General features: G+C 37.2%; 1 protein-coding gene across 2 annotated transcripts in view; it reads right to left on the bottom strand.

The window, feature by feature from the left end:
- The window catches only part of LOC126161801 (serine/threonine-protein kinase mTOR), a 276,188-nt gene that overhangs the window by 21,550 nt on the left and 230,564 nt on the right, over positions 1-24,074 (bottom strand). For both annotated transcript variants that reach the window (XM_049917889.1, XM_049917890.1), the window contains 5 exons: positions 23,095-23,292; positions 22,158-22,379; positions 21,365-21,547; positions 5,367-5,676; positions 1,391-1,533 (listed from right to left, as the gene is read on the bottom strand). In XM_049917889.1, coding sequence (XP_049773846.1) covers positions 1,391-1,533; positions 5,367-5,676; positions 21,365-21,547; positions 22,158-22,379; positions 23,095-23,292 — 1,056 coding nt within the window. The remainder of the gene's footprint in view (positions 1-1,390; positions 1,534-5,366; positions 5,677-21,364; positions 21,548-22,157; positions 22,380-23,094; positions 23,293-24,074) is intronic.

Genomic DNA, 24,074 nt, shown 5'->3' with positions numbered 1-24,074 from the left:
TTGCTAAGTAGTCCAATTTACACGTATCCTCTCAGTGTGATAATATTTACATACAGTTCCAAATACTGAGTAGGCAGCCATTCCTTATCTATGTTGCCTTGATAGTTACCAGATTTTTCAATTATTGCCATGTACTGAATTTTGACATACCTACAGCTTCAGCTATTTCATATGCCTTTAATTGCTGATCGTCCAATAACACATAGTACTTTTTCGATGTTTTCATATCTGCTTGCAGGTTTGGGCTGTCCTTCATGTAGATTATATTTTTAAGAATAATACACCCTTGTTTGAATTCATCTGCATTGAAGGAGTTTCCATTGGCAGTTAACGATTCATGAAAAAGATCTTCATGATGGCAGTTTTCAGGTTTACACATCTGAATGAAACACACACACACAATGTGACTACTTTAGAAAAAGCTGTATAAACAAAACTATTCTGCAGATATAGTTGAAATTTAATGAATATACAGTTTACCACCATGTTGCCCACATGGTATGCTGTTTAGAAATTACCTTTTGCTGTGCCTACCCTAGAAGCCCCCTCCCCACAATACTATTATGGTAATTTTTCCACTGTCCTGAGCATTTTCCTAATTCAACAGTAGAATTTTCTTTAATGTCAAAACCATGTTACGTTCTATTTCTATTACTGTCCCTTGCCTTGGGCAGGCATTTTTAAGCCTGCAGCTTTGAATGATTTCTAATTGCTCAAGCACCTTCATTTTCTTTTATTCAAATATTAAGAAAGTTTTTGTCACTATTAGAATCTTCACTTTCCCTTATTATTAACAGCTTTTTTCCTGGACACTGTTCACTTTCACAACTTATCACACTGAAAGACTAGGCTCAACACTCACCCTCCAGTTTAGTGACAAGTATATAATAAAAAAAATTCAGAGAGCTTGACTGATTTTGTTTTCAGTATTTTTCATCCTGTTATTGCACCAATTATTTCAACAGCATCAGCAATGGATGAGCAACTCAGTTTGAAAGAAAACAATAGACACTAGGCTCGTATTCAGAGTGAGCAAAGTTCAGACCCCCACCAGCTACCTGTATTAAGGTTCAACTTCTTTCCATGACAAGCTGCTAGTTGAAGAAATCTTGATATTCATATGGAGTGATTTATAGGAACTCCTTTCATTTATTATTAAAAATCTTGCTTTACACTTGGTTTTAATGCCATAAAAGACTAGCAATCTTTGTTTATAGTATAATGCATGACTTCTTAACTGTCCACTGCCGTCATTTGTCTCTTGGACATAACTCTTTCTTCTCCTTGTCCCCTTGATAATTTTCCACAATACTACATTCTGTGTTCAGTATCTTCTTAATAAGAACTAACATGCTGTCCACAAGATATAGAAAGGAAATACTGCACTTACCTGTATTGTAAGATTCCTGCGGAATGTATCAGGATCATTCAGCAACAGTGTATTAACAAGACCGAAAAGCTGCATTACACGTTCATCCTGTCTTAAGTCTTCATGACCTTTCAGTAGGAACATATAATCTTTTCCATTACTGCCTGAAAAAATTGAGAAACAAACATGTAAATTTAATGAGTGCCTTCAGTTGCCAGAACGTATGACTTTTACAAGAAGCATATGGTTTGTCAGTAATTTCAAACCAGAGAAATTATTTAAGAAATTTATGCTTTTCATGAAAAGTACATAAACTATTGTCTGTTAAACTGTTAGGAATAATGATTGACCAGAAACTTAGCTGGGATAAACATATCACATACGTCTGTACTAAACTTGCACGTGTTATGTTCCTACTTTATAAACTTAGGAATAATGTCTGCCAAAACTTACTGCTGCATTCATATTTTGCTTATATCCACCCCCATCTTTCATATGGTATTCTGCTCTGGGGAAATTCTCCCAATTCAGTATCAATTTTCAGATGGCACAAAAAAAGCTCTTCGATGTATAGTGGGTTTATCCCCTAGATATACACACAGGGAACATTTCAAAAAACTTAAGATCATAACAGTTCCTTGTTTGTACATCTATTATTGCTTATTACACGCAAAAGAAAACATAGCTCAATATCCCCTTAGGTCCTCTGTCCACACCCATAATACAAATTGAAACCACACAATTGATCTGCCATAGTCTAGATTGTCCAAGATACATAATAGTTATAAATATGTAGGCCTCAAACTGTTTAATATGCTCCCTAAAATTGTACAAACAGTATCTAAAAATAAATTTAAGACAACATTGGGTCAATGGCTCAGAGGTAAAGTATTTTACTCAGTTGATGAATATAAAGATTGTAACATGGCAGATTTGCTGTTTTAACATAGAGAAAGGTACCTAAATTTGGAAAAACAATATCTAACATATAGGCATAATAGACCTATTTCCAGTGCTCTATATTTGTATCAATATCTTAGGATAATAACATAGTGTTATCAACATGTCTATGATAATGACATAATGTCATCAACATGAATACTCCCTGCTTAATAAAAATTTGTATAATGTTTTCTTTTTTATTGTAAAATTAACAATATATAAAATTCCAAATGTGTGCTAGTGTACTACACTAACATTTATATGATTTATAAATACATTGTTATGAGAATATAACCATCTTTATACTGTAATTGAACTTATTGACAAAGCCCATTGTATAAGAAAATACTGAATGGCTAATAATGATTCTTATTCTTATTGCATTTACAGCAAAGACACCTAAGTAACAATAACAATGAAATAATGATGATTAACACAATGAGGACTTTATAACTGTATTTGAACCTTTAAAAGTGATATCTTCAAAAAATGCCAAGAACAAGTACCTGAACTGTGCACATTACATGAGTGAATGCACATTAAATGCATGGATAGAACAATACTTTAGTCTTCTAAGACAATTTATAATGTCTTCAATAACATTCAAGAGTCTTAACATGCAGACCATGAAATAAAAAAGTGTCTAGTCAAAACTGAAAATAACATAGCAGAGACTTCTGTAAACAGCATAGATAAAGCTGTTATTAACCAAACGGCTGCTTTGAATGCCATAATGCTTCACTAGGCATGCACCTGTTGGTGGTGATATGTCCTTGCCTTCCTCTGACCTTTTATTTGATTTACCCAGTTGAAGCTTGACATGGATTCCCAAACTACAGGTCAGATTCATACACTCCTGGAAATTGAAATAAGAACACCGTGAATTCATTGTCCCAGGAAGGGGAAACTTTATTGACACATTCCTGGGGTCAGATACATCACATGATCACACTGACAGAACCACAGGCACATAGACACAGGCAACAGAGCATGCACAATGTCGGCACTAGTACAGTGTATATCCACCTTTCGCAGCAATGCAGGCTGCTATTCTCCCATGGAGACGATTGTAGAGATGCTGGATGTAGTCCTGTGGAATGGCTTGCCATGCCATTTCCACCTGGCGCCTCAGTTGGACCAGCGTTCGTGCTGGACGTGCAGACCGCGTGAGACTACGCTTCATCCAGTCCCAAACATGCTCAATGGGGGACAGATCCGGAGATCTTGCTGGCCAGGGTAGTTGACTTACACCTTCTAGAGCACGTTGGGCGGCACGGGATACATGCGGACGTGCATTGTCCTGTTGGAACAGCAAGTTCCCTTGACGGTCTAGGAATGGTAGAACGATGGGTTCGATGACGGTTTGGATGTACGGTGCACTATTCAGTGTCCCCTCGACGATCACCAGTGGTGTACGGCCAGTGTAGGAGATCGCTCCCCACACCATGATGCCGGGTGTTGGCCCTGTGTGCCTCGGTCGTATGCAGTCCTGATTGTGGCGTTCACCTGCACGGCGCCAAACACGCATACGACCATCATTGGCACCAAGGCAGAAGCGACTCTCATCGCTGAAGACGACACATCTCCATTCGTCCCTCGATTCACGCCTGTCGCGACACCACTGGAGGCGGGCTGCACGATGTTGGGGCGTGAGCGGAAGACGGCCTAATGGTGTGCGGGACCGTAGCCCAGCTTCATGGAGACGGTTGCGAATGGTCCTCGCCGATACCCCAGGAGCAACAGTGTCCCTAATTTGCTGGGAAGTGGCGGTGCGGTCCCCTACGGCACTGCGTAGGATCCTACGGTCTTGGCGTGCATCCCTGCGTCGCTGCGGTCCGGTCCCAGGTCGACGGTCACGTGCACCTTCCGCCGACCACTGGCGACAACATCGATGTACTGTGGAGACCTCACGCCCCACGTGTTGAGCAATTCGGCGGTACGTCCACCCGGCCTCCCGCATGCCCACTATACGCCCTCGCTCAAAGTCCGTCAACTGCACATACGGTTCACGTCCACGCTGTCGTGGCATGCTACCAGTGTTAAAGACTGCGATGGAGCTCCGTATGCCACGGCAAACTGGCTGACACTGACGGCGGCGGTGCACAAATGCTGCGCAGCTAGCGCCATTTGACGGCCAACACCGCGGTTCCTGGTGTGTCCGCTGTGCCGTGCGTGTGATCATTGCTTGTACAGCCCTCTCGCAGTGTCCGGAGCAAGTATGGTGGGTCTGACACACCGGTGTCAATGTGTTCTTTTTTCCATTTCCAGGAGTGTATTTTTCATATAAGCAAGTCACTGCCAGAGGTGAAAGAAGTATAACAACACTGACTGAGGTTTGAAACCTTGGGCCTTTGAATTTGCAGTCTTTTACCCACAAAGCCCCCAAACCACATGCATACCACATATACTATATAAATAATTTTTGTGAGAGTTACTTTTAGTTTCAAGAATCTCTAGATTGTGATCAGTTGGTGCACAGGGTAGGGGAAGGTAATGACAAACTACTTCAGAAGGAAATTCCTAAGATCAGCATATAACCTAGTCTATTGTCTCAGAAATGCAGTAAATAACACCAAGTAACAGGTACACCAACACCATTCTCTCAGTCAGTTATCCAGAGTGGTGAAATGGAAACTGTTTTGGTGTTTGTAGGATCTTCTATTCTACATACATGAATAAATCATTTTGTTAATCATCTGCAAATTAACTAGTATGTGTGTGTGTGTGTGTGTGTGTGTGTGTGTGTGTGTGTGTGTGTGGAGGGGGTTGAATCTGCTCAACTCACTTTGAAGTGTATTACAGTGTGTGTATGTGAGACACAATTATTGTGGTCCATATTTTAGATCACAAAGTTAAGAGGAGCCTTAGCGAAGTTCTAGAGGCTTTTTCAACAATCTCTCACATTAACACAAACACAACACAACACTACACTGCCAATATTTTCCAAAGGATTACAGACAGTCCTTGATGGTCACTAAATCTTTAAATAGTAAACATTCATTTATCCCTGAAGGAAATCATATAAAATTGCTTTCTGTTGGAGGAAGTAAATTACCTCTGATGCATAGTTTACGAGGTCGCTGCTTTGATGTGATGACTTGTAAGGAACTGTTTATGTAAGCAATGCGTACTATTGGCTGATTGGGCACATATGAGCCAGGCACAGCAAGTTCCTGGTCACGACACAGAAGCAACTTATGGCTCACATACTGAAGTTCAAGGCTTGTAAGTTGAGGTAACTGGCGAGAGATGCGCCTGAATACATGATAGTACAGGTCCCAGGCCTGGTTTAAGTCACGCACATTGCCTGAAACTTTGTACCGGTGGCACCACTCTTGTGCTTCCATTAGGTCTCTTCCATAAGCCTGAAAAAGAAATGTAGAGAATGTCTTGTAACAAGATGAAAAGATTTCAAATTTTGTAGTTTTGTTGTATTATGTAATGACTACTAAAACATTTTGCACTAAAAAAACAGTTGGGCTACACAGTGCAACACTGAAGTAAAGCAAGCAATATTAGAGTCACATAATTTTCAAAACATTTCAGTCAAGGACCGTAACAGGGAAATATCTCCATAAATGTTTACATATTAACTATAGATTTTTTTCTGTGTCTAAGTAAGAAAGCAAACAATACATATAGAACTGAATTTGAAACTAAATATATCCTGAAATGAAACAACCATGATGCAAACTATAACTCCTGTCCAGTGCAGTAATAATACGGGAATTATAATTGTGACTGATGACACAGACAACAGAAAATACTCTGACAACATAAAGAAGATTTAGTGCATACTATAATATTTGTAAGATGCTAACTGATTATGAACAGACAGACACATTATGAACAGACAGGGACATACAATGAAATTAATTTTAACCATGAGCATCAGCATACTTGCGGAGGAAGAAAAAAATAGAAATAGTAAAAAAGTACGGATGGTGTTCAGAAAGAGTAGGAAAGACAAGATCAGTGTTACTAACAAGCATGATTAGAGAAATCATTAGTTTGAGGTATTTTAATACAGGCAGTTTCTTTCCTGCTTTTAGATGGGAATGGGAAAAATGAAGCTTGAACCCTCAATATCAGTGTTCAGAGCAGCAAGTTGGGAAGAGGGGGTGATAAATGCTGCCTCACTCTTGTAACATTGACGACAGAGAAATAAAAAAACAAAGAAGCTAAGGGTTTAATGTCTCATTGGAAAAAAAGTCACAAGTGATAAAGAGAAGGGAATTGGCCATACCATTCTCAGAGGAACCATTTCATAATTTACCTTAAGCAATTTATGGAGATCACACAGTACCTAAACATCAATGAGTCGATAGAGATAACTGCCATCTTCCCAAATGTCATATATTAGTATACGCCAAAGGCAGGGTACAAGCACACAGAAAACCACATGAAGTGATGAATCGTGTTTGCCAAAAGGTTACTGTTCAGGCAGGCATAGCCTCACGTGGAGGATGTTTATCTGGAATGAAATGAGGTGTCTGACACACTGATCAGCCAGAACATTATGACCACCAGCCTACTGTTGATATAAACCCTTCCTGGCAATAGCATAGTCACCTGGCGAGGAATGAGTGCTAGTCAGACACAAGCTCACTGTGTGTAGTATCAGTGAGCGTGCTGTCTCTGTGTAGAATGGGCAAGGTACACAATGTATCTGAGTTTGACCGAGGATAGATTGTGATAGCCTAGATGCTTGGCATAAACATTTCAAAAAATGCTTGACTTGTAGGGTGTTCCAGAAGTGCTGTGGTGAGTGTCTTCAACATGTGGCAAAACCAAGGTGAAACCTCTCTAGATGTTGTGGGGTTGGGCAGCTATCCCTCATTACAGATGTCGGATGTCATTAGGCTGGGCAGACTGGTAAAACAGGACAGGCAGTGTGAACTGTGGTGGAACTATCATCAGACTTTAATGCTGGGCAGAATACAAGTGTATCTGAACAAAAAGTGCATCCAACACTCCCAACAATGGGCCTCTATAGCTGACTACCCATGCATGTGCCAATGTTAACACCACAACTTTGGCAACTACAGCTGCAACAGGCACATGACCATCAGCACTGAGCATTGGTGCAGTGGCAGAGCATTGCATAGTCTGATAAAGCCTGATACCTTCTTCATCATGCCGATGAGAGGGCGCAAGACCGTCGTCTTCCAGGGGAACAGCTCCTCGACACCTGCACTACTGTGGGATGGAGACAAGCCGGCAGAGGCTCCATTATGTTCTGGCGAACATTCACACGGGTATCCATGGGTCCAGTAGAGCTCTTGCAAGTCACCATGAGGGACAAGGGGTATCATGCAATGGTTGCAGACCATGTACACCCCTGTGTGATGATTATTTGCTGGCAGCAGTAACATTTCCCAACAATATAATGCATCACGTCACAAGGCCTGAAGTGTGATGGAGTGGTTCGAGGAACACAGTGCGAGTTGCAATTGATGTGCTGGCCCTCCAACTCACCAGATATGAACCCGATTGAACACATCTGGGATGTGATTGAACATGGCGTCAGAGGGTGTTGAGGTTACATTGGTACTATTTCTGAAGCACCTAGGAAAGTGTGAAAGTATGACATTCCTATAATGTATGTAATATAGTGAAATAAAATGAAACGAATCAAGGCAAATCATTAACTAAGGCAGTTTCACTACGTTTAGGTGTAGGGCTAAAATTAATTCTTTTTTATACTATGGGCATTCATCAAGAGAGAAGGCCAACAATTTCATGACTGCTTTATATGCACAACATAGAGATTCTTCATCATTAATACACATGATGTAACCAAAAACAATATTTTCTCTGCCATAATAGCTCTGATAGTAATCCACTGTGTCTCACATATGACACTGTGAGGAAATGACTGATAGAAAATAACGAAAATATGCTTGTACATAGAGAATGGTTGTTATCTTTAAACTGTGCAAAGGAAATTATTCAGAAAAAAAAGTTTGTGCATACATAGCTCCTTCTCCAACCAAAATATAATAAATTCAGGCAAACATGACGTCATTATGACTTGTAGATGCTGTATGGAAGACTACTGAACCCATTTGGAAGCTATCGCTGCTTTTCTTTCTTTGAAAGTTAGATTCTGGCAACTTTACAAAAACTGTCTAGCAATACAGTTTGTGAATAGTAAATTAGTGTTAACAGTTGTTACATCATTGTTGCTCAGTTGTTTAAGTGCTGTCATACAAAGGTAGAGGTACTCTATTTGAACCTACTGTGATTTCAATATTTTTTTCTTTATCTGAAAAATAACGCAAAGCTGCACCACAGTATGGAGTCCACATTAAAGTCGATAAGTCAATTCTGAGATCGGAAGTAGTTAGCCAGGGCATACCATGAGTAACAGGACTATTCTGGTGCCAACAGTATTTACTTATTATAATGTCCTTTACATGGACATTCTTACTCTGCAAACTACAACTGACATGCATGGAAGTGAGTATTTCCCACTTTATCACAGAATAGTGTTTCTTCCCATTTCATTCACGTATGGAGTATTGGAAGAATGATTACTTAAACAGCTCTGTGCACACTGTATTTGTCTAAAATTGTCTTTGTGGTCTGTACAAAGCAATTATGTAGAGGGCTGAAGAATATCTGCAGATTCTTCACTTAATACTGGTTCTTGAAACTTCCCATAATCGTAATCTGATGATAGTGACTCTAGCAGCAACCTTCTTTCTGCTCACTGCATTGTATTACAACAGCATTAATTTGACAGTCATTTATACAACTAAACATCACATTTTGAAGATTGCCATCTCTATAAAGGGCTTTCATGAACCATTGTTACTTCCACGTGAAATACAACGGTCTGTACTAGGCGCACAGTCTTAGGCTGGTACGACCTGTTGTCAGACATAAGCAGTCCTCCTCAATATGCTTGCTTCACAAGATGATGCCAATTTCCACTTTCTTTCTAACTCAGGACTTCCATGAACCGAAGTGACCTCCTTGTTGGCAACAAGCTGTCGATCTTGCACTTATCGATCTCTGTTTAAGAAGTCCCCAACTTAAGTGTTTTCATCAATATGATGTTAAAAGTTTTTTATTTAGCATAACTTTATAAAGAATTATCAGTAGTAAATCTCACATTAGAACACGAATATCCTTTCAATATGATTTCATCACAAAAGACTTTTGCTTCCGTGTTTTATCTACACCACTGGACATGACTGGAATGAAGAGTGCATTTGTGTCTGTCAGCACTCACCCACTCTCTCTGTGACTGATGCTTTGTATACTGTGGAGAGACAAGTACAGCTAATTGCTGTTGTAAAGAAACAAAAATAATTAATCATTTCAGATTTTTTAAATAGGCAACATTTAAATTGTTTTAATTTAATATTTTGATCAATATAAAGAGAGCGTCAGCAAGAGTAATTTATACATTTTTGCTTGTTGTGTTTCATATGCTTTCCCGTATTTTACACTTTCCTGCATTTTAACACTTTTTTTGAGTCAGTCTGCTGAAAAGTGTAAAAAGGGGGTTTCACTATATTTGATAAAGGTCCCACACATTTGAGCAATATTCTAAAATGGGATGCACAAGTGTTTTGTATGCGATCTCTTTGGTAGATGCCATCTTGAATAGTTTTTGGAGAAAACTGCTTTACAAATCTAAAATTAGTTTCCTTTCTGATTTGAATCTTCTATTTTTTCGAAGATTGCACTCTCTAATCTCAAACAAGCTATTACATAGTAATCAAGTGTTACTGGAAACTTTCTGAAGTGCATATGTTATCAAATGTGGGGCACAGTTAAATTATTTCAGGCATTGGTCTTCTAATCCTTTAAAAAGATGTGATGCTTCAACATGTGCAGGTCGGCTAATGTGAGAAACTCTTTCAACACGTTTCTCACACTTACCTATGAAAGCCATTCTCGAATAGTACCACTATGAAGGCTTACAGTAACTAATATTCTTCTGATTTTAGAACTAACTTATTGAATTTAACAGACTCTGTACCACATTGCAACTGGTGGCATATTTACATAAAAGCTGAATCCAAGTACGTTTGAACACAGAACATCTACCTTCATACGACAGCACTTAACTGACTCAGCCCAGATGACTTAACAACTGTTAACACCAATTTAACATTGAAAAACCATAATGTTAGATCCTTTTTGTAATGTTGCAGGTTCTCACTTTCAAAGAAAGGAAAGACAGCAATAGCTTCCAAAATTGCAATGAATATACCAGTTGAATATATATGAATATTAATACTAAACAGGATATAAAATCTATTAAATCTGAGCTCAAGAGAGTAATCAATAAGTCAAAAACTGATTATTTTAGGACACTCCTCAGAGACATTCACTGGAGTGATGTTTACAGTGCTCATGGCATGAATGAAAACTATAACACTTTTGCTAATAAAGTGCTTACTTTATTTGAACACTTTTTTCCCCCAAAACCAACTGAGGTTAGAGGAAAGTCTACAAAGAAGCCATGGATTACTCATGAAATAGAGGTATCTTGTAAAACAAAAAGAAAACTGTATCTGTCAATCTGGAACAGTTCTGATGTTGATGCTATAGCACATTACAAGAAATACTGCAAAATATTAAAGACTATAATGCAGCCATCAAACCAAATATATTACAAGGGAAAGATAGTCATATCAGATAACAAAATAAAGACAATATGGAATATAGTGAAGGAGGGGACCGATAGAACTAGACATGAAGAGGGACAAATAGCATTAACAGTACATGATACATTGGTGACAGATGTGTATAGTGTTGCAGAACTTTCTAGCAAACATTTTATAACTGTTACTGAAAAGATGGGGTTGTCAGGTTCTGTAGATGCTGCTATGGAATACCTCGGACCAGACATTTCAAGTGACTTCCATAATATGAATTGACCCTCACTACCCCAGCAGAAGTAACGTCCATCATAAAATCTTTAAAATCAAAAACATCTAGCGGGTATGATGAAATATCAACAAAGTTAACTAAAGAATGTTATTCTGAGTTAAGTATTTATCAGTGGAATATTTCCTGAATGGTTGAAATATGCTGAAGTTAAGCCACTGTTTAAGAAAGGAGATAAAAAAGTATCATCAAATTTCTGTCCAATTTCACTTTTGCCAGCATTCTCAAAAATTTTTGAAAAGGTAATGTACTATCAGCTTTATAACCATCTTATCACAAATAACATATTTTCAAAGTCGCAGTTCGGAATTCTAAACGGCTCTGATATTGAGAAGGCTATCTACATTTACAGTGTAAATGTACAGGGCTATTACAAATGATTGAAGCGATTTCATAAATTCAATGTAGCTCCATTCATTGACATATGGTCACGACACACTACAGATGCGTAGAAAAACTCATACAGTTTTGTTTGGCTGAAGCCGCACTTCAGGTTTCTGCCGCCAGAGCGCTCGAGAGCGCAGTGAGACAAAATGGCGACAGGAGCCGAGAGAGCGTATGTCGTGCTTGAAATGCACTCACATCAGTCAGTCATAACAGTGCAACGACACTTCAGGACGAAGTTCAACAAAGATCCACCAACTGCTAACTCCATTCGGCGATGGTACACGCAGTTTGAAGCTTCTGGATGCCTCTGTAAGGGGAAATCAACGGGTCGGCCTGCAGTGAGCGAAGAAACGGTTGAATGCGTGCGGGCAAGTTTCACGCGTAGCCCGCGGAAGTCGACGAATAAAGCAAGCAGGGAGCTAAACGTACCACAGCCAACAGTTTGGAAAATCTTACGGAAAAGGCTCAAGCAGAAGCCTTACCGTTTACAATTGCTACAAGCCCTGACACCCGATGACAAAGTCAAACGCTTTGAATTTTCGGCGCGGTTGCAACAGCTCATGGAAGAGGATGCGTTCAGTGTGAAACTTGTTTTCAGTGATGAAGCAACAGTTTTTCTTAATGGTGAAGTGAACAGACACAATGTGCGAATCTGGGCGGTAGAGAATCCTCACGCATTTGTGCAGAAAATTCGCAATTCACCAAAAGTTAACGTGTTTTGTGCAATCTCACGGTTTAAAGTTTACGGCCCCGTTTTCTTCTGCGAAAAAAACATTACAGGACACATGTATCTGGACATTCTGGAAAATTGGCTCATGCCACAACTGGAGACCGACAGCGCCGACTTCATCTTTCAACAGGATGGTGCTCCACCACACTTCCATCATGATATTCGGCATTTCTTAAACAGGAGATAGGAAAACCGATGGATCGGTCGTGGTGGAGATCATGATCAGCAATTCATGTGATGGCCTCCACACTCTCCCGACTTCTTTCTGTGGGGTTATGTGAAAGATTCAGTGTTTAAACCTCCTCTACCAAGAAACGTGCCAGAACTGCGAGCTCGCATCAACGATGCTTTCGAACTCATTGATGGGGACATGCTGCGCCGAGTGTGGCAGGAACTTGATTATCGGCTTGATATCTGCTGAATCACTAAAGGGGCACATATCGAACATTTGTGAATGCCTAAAAAAACTTTTTGAGTTTTTGTATGTGTGTGCAAAGCATTGTGAAAATATCTCAAATAATAAAGTTATTGTAGAGCTGTGAAAGCGCTTCAATCATTTGTAATAACCCTGTATTTAATCCATTAGACAAAAAATTGCAGGCAATTGGTATATTTTGTGATCTGTCAAAGGCATTTGACTGTGAAAATCACAATATCCTTTTACGTAAATTAGAATATTATGGTGTAACAGGAAATCCTGCAAAATAGTTCAAATCTTATATCTCTGGCAGGAAACAAAGGGTGTTATTGGGAAAGAGAGATGTATTAAGCTATCAGGCATCATCCAATTGGGAACTAATTACATGTGGGGTCCCACAAGGTTTAATCGCAGGGCCCTTACTTTTTCATGTGTATATCAATGACCTTTCATCAGTGACATTACCAGATGCCAAGTTTGTTTTGTTTGCTGATGATACAAACATTGCAATAAATAGCAAATCAAGTGTAGTCTTAGAAAGATCGGCTAATAAAATATTTGTGGACATTAAACACTGATTCCTAGCCAATTGTTTGTCACTAAACTTTGAAAAAACACACTACATGCAGTTCAGAACTTGTAAGAGGTGTCCCACAAGTATATGCCTAACATACGATGACAAGCAGATAGAAGAAGTGGACAGAGTTAAATTCTTGGAATTACAGCTTGATAATAAATTCAATTGGGAGGAGCACACCACAGGACTGCTGAACGTCTTAACAATGCGAATTGTGTCAGACATAGGGGCTATAAAAATGAAAAAGCTGACCTAATATGCATACTTTCATTCCATAATGTCATATGGTATTATTTTTTTGGGGCAATTCATCGAGCCAAGCTAAAGTTTTCCGGACACAAAAACATGCATTAAGAGTTACATGTGGTGGGAACTCAAGAGCATCCTGCAGCAGAAGCCTTTTTAGGGAACTAGGGATACTAACTACTGCTTCTCAATATATTTATTCCTTAATGAAATTCAAAGAATAATCTTCACAAGGATTTAAAGTCATTACTCTTGTACAAAAAGGTGTGCATTATTCAGGAACACACATTTTCAATAACTTTTCAGCAATCATAAAAAGCTTAACAATCACTGAATTTTTTTTAAATTTTAAATTCAGTGCATTAATGCGATCTTTGTAAATGAGTGTTTATAAAATGGCGATCGTTCTACTTGGGACCTGTGGAAGGTACATTAGCTTATTTGTTTCAGTTGTAAATATTTGTCATGTATTATTGTTTTTCTGACATGTTCTACAGCCTGGAGGACCTCCTCCCTACAGATCAATTGGAATGAAAGGAAATCTAATCTAATCTAATGAGCTTCTCCTTTAATTCCTAGAACAGCTACTACAGTTTAATGTTTCAATCACAAAAGTTGATGCACAGCTTCTGTTGTCTTTAACACAGTGTGTATACATCATAATTATATCACATTCAGCTGAATTGGTGTGAACTGGGGTTACCTTTGTACAAGCCACTGACAGTTGTCATAGGATGTAGCCAAATTAGGAGCTTGAAGGCAGAGGTCAGTTATCATGAAATGGATAAAAAGTAGGTGTGCCTAAATCAATTACTCATGTGTGTACTATACACGATCCTTAACTATGAAGTTTCTTTTGACAATTAAATGCACAAAACAGAAACACAATTAACAGACATTACAGAAATATGCATAATAATAATAATAATAACAAATAAGATTCAAACTTACTGTAAAGATTTTTTAAAAAAGTTGAAGATTGACGTGCTTACGAGGTAACGCCGCCGAGTAAGTGACGCCAGAAGCCATTTCCAGAAAGTTAAGTGATTTAGACAGGAATATAATCTAATTTAACGCCGACAACAAATTAAATACATGCATTAGTGTATCATTTAGTCTTGCCGTTAAAGGTTTGACTCTTCTTTGCGTATTTTTTTAGAAAACACGAAAAGATCGTAACTTCGCGAAGTCGCGCTTAGGCTTAAATTTTGTAAACGTGTTTGTTTCTTGTTTCACGGTAATTTAACTAATTTCTCGGTAACAAATAAGTAAAATACCGTAAATAGCGTATAACTTCATTGTTTTAATACTGATTTCAGAAAAACAGCGTAACTTTATATCAGAAACTTGCTTATATACATTTGTTTATAGGCCTAATTCTCGTACCGTTTTTGGAGAATCAAAGTTAAATTATCTCGTTTAACTGTCCTTTTTTCATTCCATCGAGTGAAATATAAAATAAATAGCGTATACCTTCATTGATCTCAGGAAAACAGCGGAATTTTAAATCAGAAACTTGCTTATATACATTTGTGAATAGGCTTAATTCTTGTAACGTCTTTTTTGATTTTCAGTAATTTAATTGATTTATTCTAGCTAAAGCATTATTTTTGCCATGAGTGAGAAGTGCCTGACTTGCCGTAGAATTGTTAGTTCCGGGATTTGGTGTGATGGATGCAGTAGTTTTTTTCACTGGGGGGACTGCAGTGGCGTGGGTGTCGGGAAAGTGGATCAGGCTCATCAGTGGTTATGTAGGATTTGCAGCAGAGATAGGAAGATAGTGGAACAGGAGGGGAAAATTGCTGCCCTTCAGGCTGAGCTAGATCAGGCTAGGGAAGATCTGGACAGGTTAAGGAGGGAGAAGGGCAAAGAGAGGTGGGAAGTGGCAACAGGTAGCAGAAGGAACAGGCCTAGAACTAAGTCTGACAGTTTTGTGATGAATGTCAATAATAAGTTTGACCTGTTGCTTCAGTTAGAAACTGATGAGCCTCAAGCAGAGGTAGGTGTAGACAGGACACAACAAACTTTCAATAGGAAATTGAAAAAGAATGTAGGAAAGGCATCGAAAAGGAAGAAAGTTTTGTTGTTAGGCAGTTCTCATGCCAGAGGTGTAGGCCAACTTCTGCAGGAGGAATTAGGACCAGAATACCAGGTCACAAATTTTTTCAAACCAAGTGCTAGTCTGGATCAGGTGACAGAGGATTTAGGTTCACTCTGTAAAGGATTTACCAGGGAAGACACCGTGGTTATTGTGGGAGGGCCAGGGAACAGCATTGACAGAGATCCTGGGTACAGCATAGAGTGTGACCTGGTAAAGATTGCGTCAGCATCGAGACACACCAATGTTGAATTTGTATCTGTCCTGAGACGCCATGACCGGCCTCATTTGAACTCTTCTGTTGGGAGAGTTAATTTGGAGTTGGAGCGGCTGCTTGGGTCGGGTGCGGGGGCTCATATTGGTGTGGTTCCTGTTGATACTATCAGTAGGTGGGACTATACCAGGCACGGCCTACATCTCAACAGGAAAGGGAAGGGGAAACTGGCTGGGGTAATAGCAGGAAATTTAAGGGGGGGAGGCACTGCCATGAATGGTAAAATACCAGTGGTTACAGGTGTTGGAGCAGCACCTTTTTTAGGATAGGTAAGACAGAAAGATGTCAAGTTCTACGAGAGGTCAGGATTGAAACAAATCTTCAGTTTAGGAAAGAAATTAAACAGCACAATTATATCACATTGGATCACCAATCACAGCTGTCAATTATAAATTTTCACCAATCACTAGAAATTTTATCTCCACCAAGTTGTATCTCAGTCCTAGGTAATTGCATTGATGAATTAAAGTCACCCAACCCAGTTGACATAATCTGCCTCTCTGAACACCATGTGACCACTGGTATAGCAACTAGGCCTAAGCACAATGAGAAACTCAGACAGGAGAGTACTGCAAATGTTAGAATAAGGAAAGGTTCACATAAAAGTATAACTAAAAATAATGTAAGTATATTTCATCAAAATATTGGGAGTTTAAAGAATAAAATAGATGAGCTTCTGGTTTGTTTAGAAGATTTAGAAGCTGAGGATGAAATAGATATACTATGCCTGTCTGAGCATCACATTGTTACTGATATGGATAAGGTAAATGTAAGTGGATATAAACTCTCTGCACATGTAATGAGAGAAAATATGGAGAAAGGAGGAGTTGCCATATATGTCAAAAGTTATCACTGTGCAAAAAGTATAGAAACAAAAAAGTTTTGTGTAGAGAAACATATAGAAGCATGTGCCTGTGAGCTTAAATTAAATAAAGGCACATTTATAATTGTAACTTTATATAGGTCCCCATCAGGAAATTTTCATCTATTTCTGAAAAATTTGGACTCCTTGTTGTGCTATCTGTCAGACAGGGGGAAGCAAATTATTATTTGTGGGGACTTCAATGTAGATTCTCTGAAAGAGGGTAATAGGAAAAATGACCTTGAAGTATTACTTGGTTCTTTCAATTTGACACCCGTTATTGATTTTCCTACTCGGGTGGTAAAGAATAGCAGCTCACTGATAGATAACTTCTTTATAGACCAAGATAAGTTTAACCAGATAAATGCTCAGCCTGTTGAGAATGGTCTTTCTGATCATGGTGCACAGCTAGTTACAATATATGACATAGCTCCATTCAGCAATACTAAACAGTCCTCCAAAGTAGTACGTTCAGTCAACGATTTAACAATTGCAAATTTCAGGGAAAGCCTACAGCAGTTAGACTGGGATGAGGTGTACCGTGAACCTGATGCCAATTTAAAATATAATTTATTTCATGACATTTTTGTAAATGCATTTGAAAACTGCTTCCCCAAGAAAATAGTTAAATATACTCGTAAGAAACCTTGTAACAAACCATGGCTTACTAAGGGTATAAAAATATCTTGTAACCGGAAAAGGGAAATGTATCTGACAGCAAGAAAGAGTAGTGACCCAGAAATTATCAAACATTATAAAAACTACTGTGTTATATTAAGAAAAGTTATTAAAAAATCCAGAAGTATGTGTATCATGTCTGAAATCAGCAACTCTGATAATAAAATTAAAACAATTTGGAATATTATTAAAAGAGAAACAGGTCAACCAAGAGCACAGGAAGACAGTATTACCATCAAATTGAATGAAAACTTTACGAACAAAAAGTCAGACGTTGAAAATATTTTTAATAATCATTTTCTAAATGTTGTGGATATAGTTGGATCAAGGTCTTCATTAGAAGATGCTAGGCTGTTAATGGAAGAGGCCATACCTATGCAATTTGATACAATTGAAATCTCACCCACTTCTCCCTATGAAATTAGGAAAATAATAAACTTGCTTAAAAGCAAAAACTCACATGGAATTGATGGCATTTCCAGCAAAATACTAAAAGCTTGTTCTCAACAGATAAGTAAGATTCTCAGCCACCTGTGTAATAGCTCTCTGGAACAGGGCATTTTCCCTGATAGACTGAAATATGCTATTGTTATACCTTTGCATAAAAAGGGGGATAGATCTGATGTCAACAATTACCGTCCAATCTCCCTTCTAACAGCTTTATCCAAAATTTTTGAGAAAGTAATGTATTCAAGAGTAGCTTCACATATCTGTAACAATGAAGTACTAACAAAATGTCAGTTTGGTTTCCAGAAAGGTTTTTCAACAGAAAATGCCATATATGCTTTCACCAATCAAATTTTGAATGATCTGAATAACCGAACACCACCCATTGGGATTTTTTGTGATCTCTCAAAGGCTTTTGATTGTGTAAATCATGAAATTCTGCTAGACAAGCTCAAGTATTGTGGCATGAGTGGGACAGTGCACAAATGGTTTAATTCGTACCTAACTGGTAGAGTGCAGAAAGTTGAAATAAGTAGTTCTCATACTATGCAAAGGTCAGCACATTCCTCAAACTGGGGAACTATCAAGAATGGGGTTCCACAAGGGTCAGTCTTGGGTCCTTTGTTGTTCTTAATATATATTAATGACTTGCCATTCTATATTCATGATGAGGCAAAGTTAGTTCTCTTTGCTGATGATACAAGTATAGTAATCACACCTGACAAACAAGAATTAACTGATGAAATTGTCAATAGTGTCTTTCAGAAAATTACTAAGTGGTTCCTTGTAAACGGACTCTCACTGAATTTTGATAAGACACAGTACATACAGTTCCGTACAGTGAATGGTATGACGCCATTAATAAATATAGACCTTAATCAGAAGCATATAGCTAAGGTAGAATACTCCAAATTTTTAGGTGTGTCCATTGATGAGAGATTAAATTGGAAGAAACACATTGATGATCTGCTGAAACGTTTGAGTTCAGCTACTTATGCAATAAGGGTCATTGCAAATTTTGGTGATAAACATCTTAGTAAATTAGCTTACTACGCCTATTTTCACTCGTTGATTTCATATGGCATCATATTTTGGGGTAATTCATCACTGTGGAAGAAAGTATTTATTGCACAAAAGCGTGTAATCAGAATAATAGCTGGAGTCCACCCAAGATCATCCTGCAGACATTTATTTAAGGATCTAGGGATATTCACAGTAGCTTCTCAGTATATATACTCTCTTATGAAATTTGTTATTAACAACCAAACCCAATTCAAAAGTAATAGCAGTGTACATAACTACAATACTAGGAGAAAGGATGATCTTCACTATTCAAGATTAAATCTAACTTTGGCACAGAAAGGGGTGAATTATACTGGCACTAAAGTCTTTGGTCACTTACCAAATAGTATCAAAAGTCTGACAGACGACCAACAAGTATTTAAGAAGAAATTAAAAGAATTTCTGAATGACAACTCCTTCTACTCCATAGAGGAATTTTTAGATATAAATTAAAAAAAAAATAAAAAAAAATAAAATAAAAAAAATAAAAAAAATAAAATAAAAAAAAACACAAAAAAATTAAAAAGTTGTTATATTAACCTAAGTATGTTGTTAAATTAACTTAATTATGTCATGTATTGGAAAATTTGACTCGTTCCACATCATTACGAAATATCGTATTCATGATCCATGGAACTTGTATTAATCTAATCTAATCTAATCTAACTGCACTGTGTCATTACATCTACCAATCCATTTTGCACATTCAGAAAACATAAGTAATTATAAAGCTGTTAACTCTGGCCATTATCATGGGAAAAGACTCACTCAATTTAAATTTGGCAAGAAAAATTAATGGAAAACTAAAATTAAGTTACCAATTAACAAACAAAATTGTACAAAAGAATTTCATTTGCACACGAAAAAGATTATTTAAGAGAGTATTACCACTTAAATAATATATTCTCAACAGTAACGGTCTATTTAGATAACATACAAGTTGGGCTGGAAAAGATGTGTCATAAACTGATAACAAAATGCACAAGCTGCAATATACTTTCATAGTACCACTAGTCGCAGTGGGAAATATTATGGACCCCGATCCACGCTGGATACTCTTAATCTCTAATATAAGATCTCAGGTTTCCAGCCTGAGTAATTTAGTAAAATGATGCAATGTCTGATGAATGTCACTCCCATTACCTTCTTGTGAATTGTTAAAACAGTATCTGGCTCATCCAGATCCATTTTGACACTTTACCAGAATAAGTCATTCAAACATCATGCAATTTCGATGAACTCAATTTTCTGAAAACTAAAAACTTTATATTAGTTCAACTTGCCAGGAAAGACAGCACGACCAATATTAATTTCCTTTTTCTGTGCTCACTCATTATGTACAGAAAGTCAACAGGACCTGATTTCTGTGTCAGTTGTCTCTGTACGTAAGGTGTGCAGAGATATGCAGCAACAGTGTAGCATTAGCTTCAGCATTATCATCTCATTTGTTTAAAAGTATGTATACATAAAAGAGCATAAGGTACACGTATGAAAGGAATGAAATGGAATGGTTTTTGAGTGTGGCCTACATGTGGAGTTGTTATTATTTTCAATGTTTCATGTAGTATTATGCAATGCAAGACAAGTAATTTCTTTTCTCCCATCTTCATAACATACAGTTCCTCTCATTATGGGGTCTCAGTGACCACCCCTCCTTTCTCATTTTCCCCAACCAAAGCCTCTTTTATCACGGAAAGCTACGAATAAGCACTTTTCAATTTCTGTTTTTAATTGTTTGTAATAATGGTACTACGAATATCGCCTCATGAAGGTTTGTGAATAGTAATAATGGTAATAGCAATTTCATCTCCTGAAGGTTTGGAGTAAGCACAGCCCTTCTTTATTCTTGTAATTTAAAAATAATGTGTTTTGCTGTTTGGAAACTTTCACTTACCAGCTCTGTCTTTCCAGAAGGTTGTTAAAGGCCCTAGAAGTGATTTTTTCTGTCATTTTATCCAATCATTAGCAGTTTATTTTACTTTACTTTGCATTCTTGATTGTGTTATGCTCATACCATCCAATACTGTTTCTTTACCAATAAGGTAAACTGACTTACCATAAAATTACATCACTGCCATTGTCATGGAAGTATTGAGCAACATATGAGTATAGATGTGGTAAAATGTGCCAAAAATGGCATTTAGAAGATTTTGTTTTTGCGTACACTTCTGCTTGGAGCATTTGTAACCATACCCAGTGATTAAATAGGCTATTAGAATGGAAAACATGAGTTATAAAGTAAATCACTGAATCAATGGACACAATATAAAAATGAATTTATTGCATTGAACAATCTGTTGTTAATCACCAAAATGGAAAAATCTTATTTTCTACAAAATCCAAAATTAGTAGATAATGCCATACCTGATTAAAGGAAGTCTCCTTGTGTGTTTGTGGGCCACGTTCCAACATAGCATGTAAAGGTTCTAAAGTATCAAACATCCCTTTTACATTCCTTTCACCAAAATAAAGTCTACTGGCTTCTTCCAAGCCTTCATGCCAGAGTTCATGCCATAAGATTGCTACACGAATGAGCTCATCACTAACCTAGAGACAAAAAAAAAAAAAAAAAAAAAAAAAAAGCAACAACTTAAAAATGAATAAAAACAAGTCACTTTGTTATTACATTTGGAAGTCATTCTGATTCTTACAGTAAATTTAAATACATTTAGTATCAAACTACATTACATTTATTAGCTAATAAATAGCATTCCCCTGTTTTCAGTGCAGTTGGATTTGAAAAAAGCAATGAAATGGTGGTTTTTAATAAAGAATGCCTTTGGAGCCGCATATAGAATTTTGTTCACAATTAAATTCTTTTATTACTCAATTTCAGGCAATTGCCATCATCAGCTCATAATGATGAAACACAAAAATACAGATGCAATGTATCTCATACAGTAATAAAAAGTGTCAAACTGATTATTATGACAACTAACTAATGATGGTGACTGGCAAAATGTAACATATGAAAATTAAATAATAATAAAATAATCTGCAGTCCACACAAAATTATGTATAAATGCTAAAAAAGACCATTGATAAGTTTACACGTTTTTATCCTCTGTTGTGGATTTAAGAAAATACAATGACAGCTATAGTACAATAATGCCTATAATAAGTCTAAGGTCAAAGTACAACAAAATGGAACACTTACAAGAATAGCCTGGCTCACAAGTAAAGAGCTATGTTCACGCATACTGTTGAGAATTTTGTTAGCAGCATTTCTTCGAGATAAACTTGCTGATTTAGTAGCTACAGTCAGTGGATAAACCAAAGCCTGTGGGTGTTTTTTTCCTATATCAATTAACAAGTGGTGAATCAATCGTCCCACCAACACTCGAGGTGTATCAATTCTTGCAATCAGTTGTGGTATTACCTAAAATTGTAAAATTATGCATTTTTAATATTATGAGATAATTTTCCAGTGCTTAACTGTAATTATACATTTTAAAATATTATTGGTGATTAACTAATGAATGTGTGAGTTATGCAGTGGATTGCCTCAAAAGTGCAATCTGGTCTGCTGTGAAAGATGTTACACTTATGAGACATATGCAATGAGGAGAGATTTGATGAGGGTAGGGCTCACTCAAAAGCATGGCTTACTGCAGACAGTGAAGTGTATGGATGGGAGGGAGAAAAGTACAATGATAAGACTGTTACGATTAAGCTTTCAGCCAAAGCCTTCTTCAGAAAAGAAAACACACACATTCATTCATTCACACACACGCAAGCACACCTCACACATACATGACCACATCTCCGGCAGCTTGGACTGGAATTGTTGTTATACAAACATGGGAATTCTTAAGAATAATGTAATACATATTTACGAAAAGTTTACAATGTATGTCAGGAAAGAAAAAGTCATGTTACACATGACATGTACAACAGTCATTGTCCATGATGTGAAATCTTTTGACATTTACAAACAGCTACCTTTTACAATGCAGAAGACTATAAACAAAGAAACAAGAGTAAGAGTGACTCTTTTTAACTTTTGTTGAGTCTATTTTCCTGTTTACTGACACTTGCATAACAGCATAGAAAATGAAATCTTTGGTATACAAGATACTGATTTCACAAATTACCTGTAGCCATGTGTCAATGTCTATGGTCCTTATTCCTTCGACTAGGGCCTCATACACCTCATTACACTGTCCATAATCAAACCAGAGTGTAAGTAGTCTCAGAGTATCTTGCAGAGAACTCCCATGAGACAATGCTATTGATCGGAAGAAACCTTCCACAGCTGGGACGGTGAACTGTGTTATATAATCTGAAGCTTGCTGAAAGAGAGGTACCATCATTACCAATACAAGATCTATATGTATTTTCATTTGACACAAGATTCAAATACGAGTGCACAAAAATACAAAAATTATGAACAGAATGTTCCAATGTAGGGAATATTACATTTCAATAGCAATTGGTGAAGATTAAACACGAATTGCACAGATATACTGGCAAGTACACAAACAGAATAAATTCAATTAAATAGGAAATAAATAAGCAGTACACAATGAGATATTTAAGTAATATAAGAGCAACAAATATAATTTTTCCACCAAATTGCCTCCTATCTATCACCTAACAATTAGTGAAATCAAAATAATAATAATAATAATAATAATAATAATAATAATAATCAAAATGGAAGCATAAACTGTTTCTAACAACAGAACTGTTACCACGAAGCCAAACCAAAAGTTAGGTTCCAGATACAAGTTTCAGACTGGCACACGATTTCAATTTGTCAAGAAGTTTCAAAACAGCACACACTCCATTACAGATGAAATATTCATTCTGAAAAAAGTACTTAGATAATAAACTAAAAATGATAAGGAAAGATTGCTATTTTATGAAAGTCAGTAATTGGGTTCTCACAACTGAGGTCACTCTGAATTTCAATACTATTATTATATGTTATATTACTGAAGGTGAAAAAGCATCAGAAATGTAGCACAACATTAACAGAAGTTTGAAGGTAAACATGTCCAAGTCCTTATTTCCACCTATTTAGAAATCTCAAAACAGTAATGGACACATTCAATAGTTATTCACTCATGAA

Source organism: Schistocerca cancellata, chromosome 2 (assembly GCF_023864275.1).
Source record: "Schistocerca cancellata isolate TAMUIC-IGC-003103 chromosome 2, iqSchCanc2.1, whole genome shotgun sequence".
Lineage (NCBI taxonomy): Eukaryota > Metazoa > Arthropoda > Insecta > Orthoptera > Acrididae > Schistocerca > Schistocerca cancellata.
Note: the sequence above shows the minus strand (reverse complement) of the source record. Positions and strands in the feature narration are given on the sequence as shown.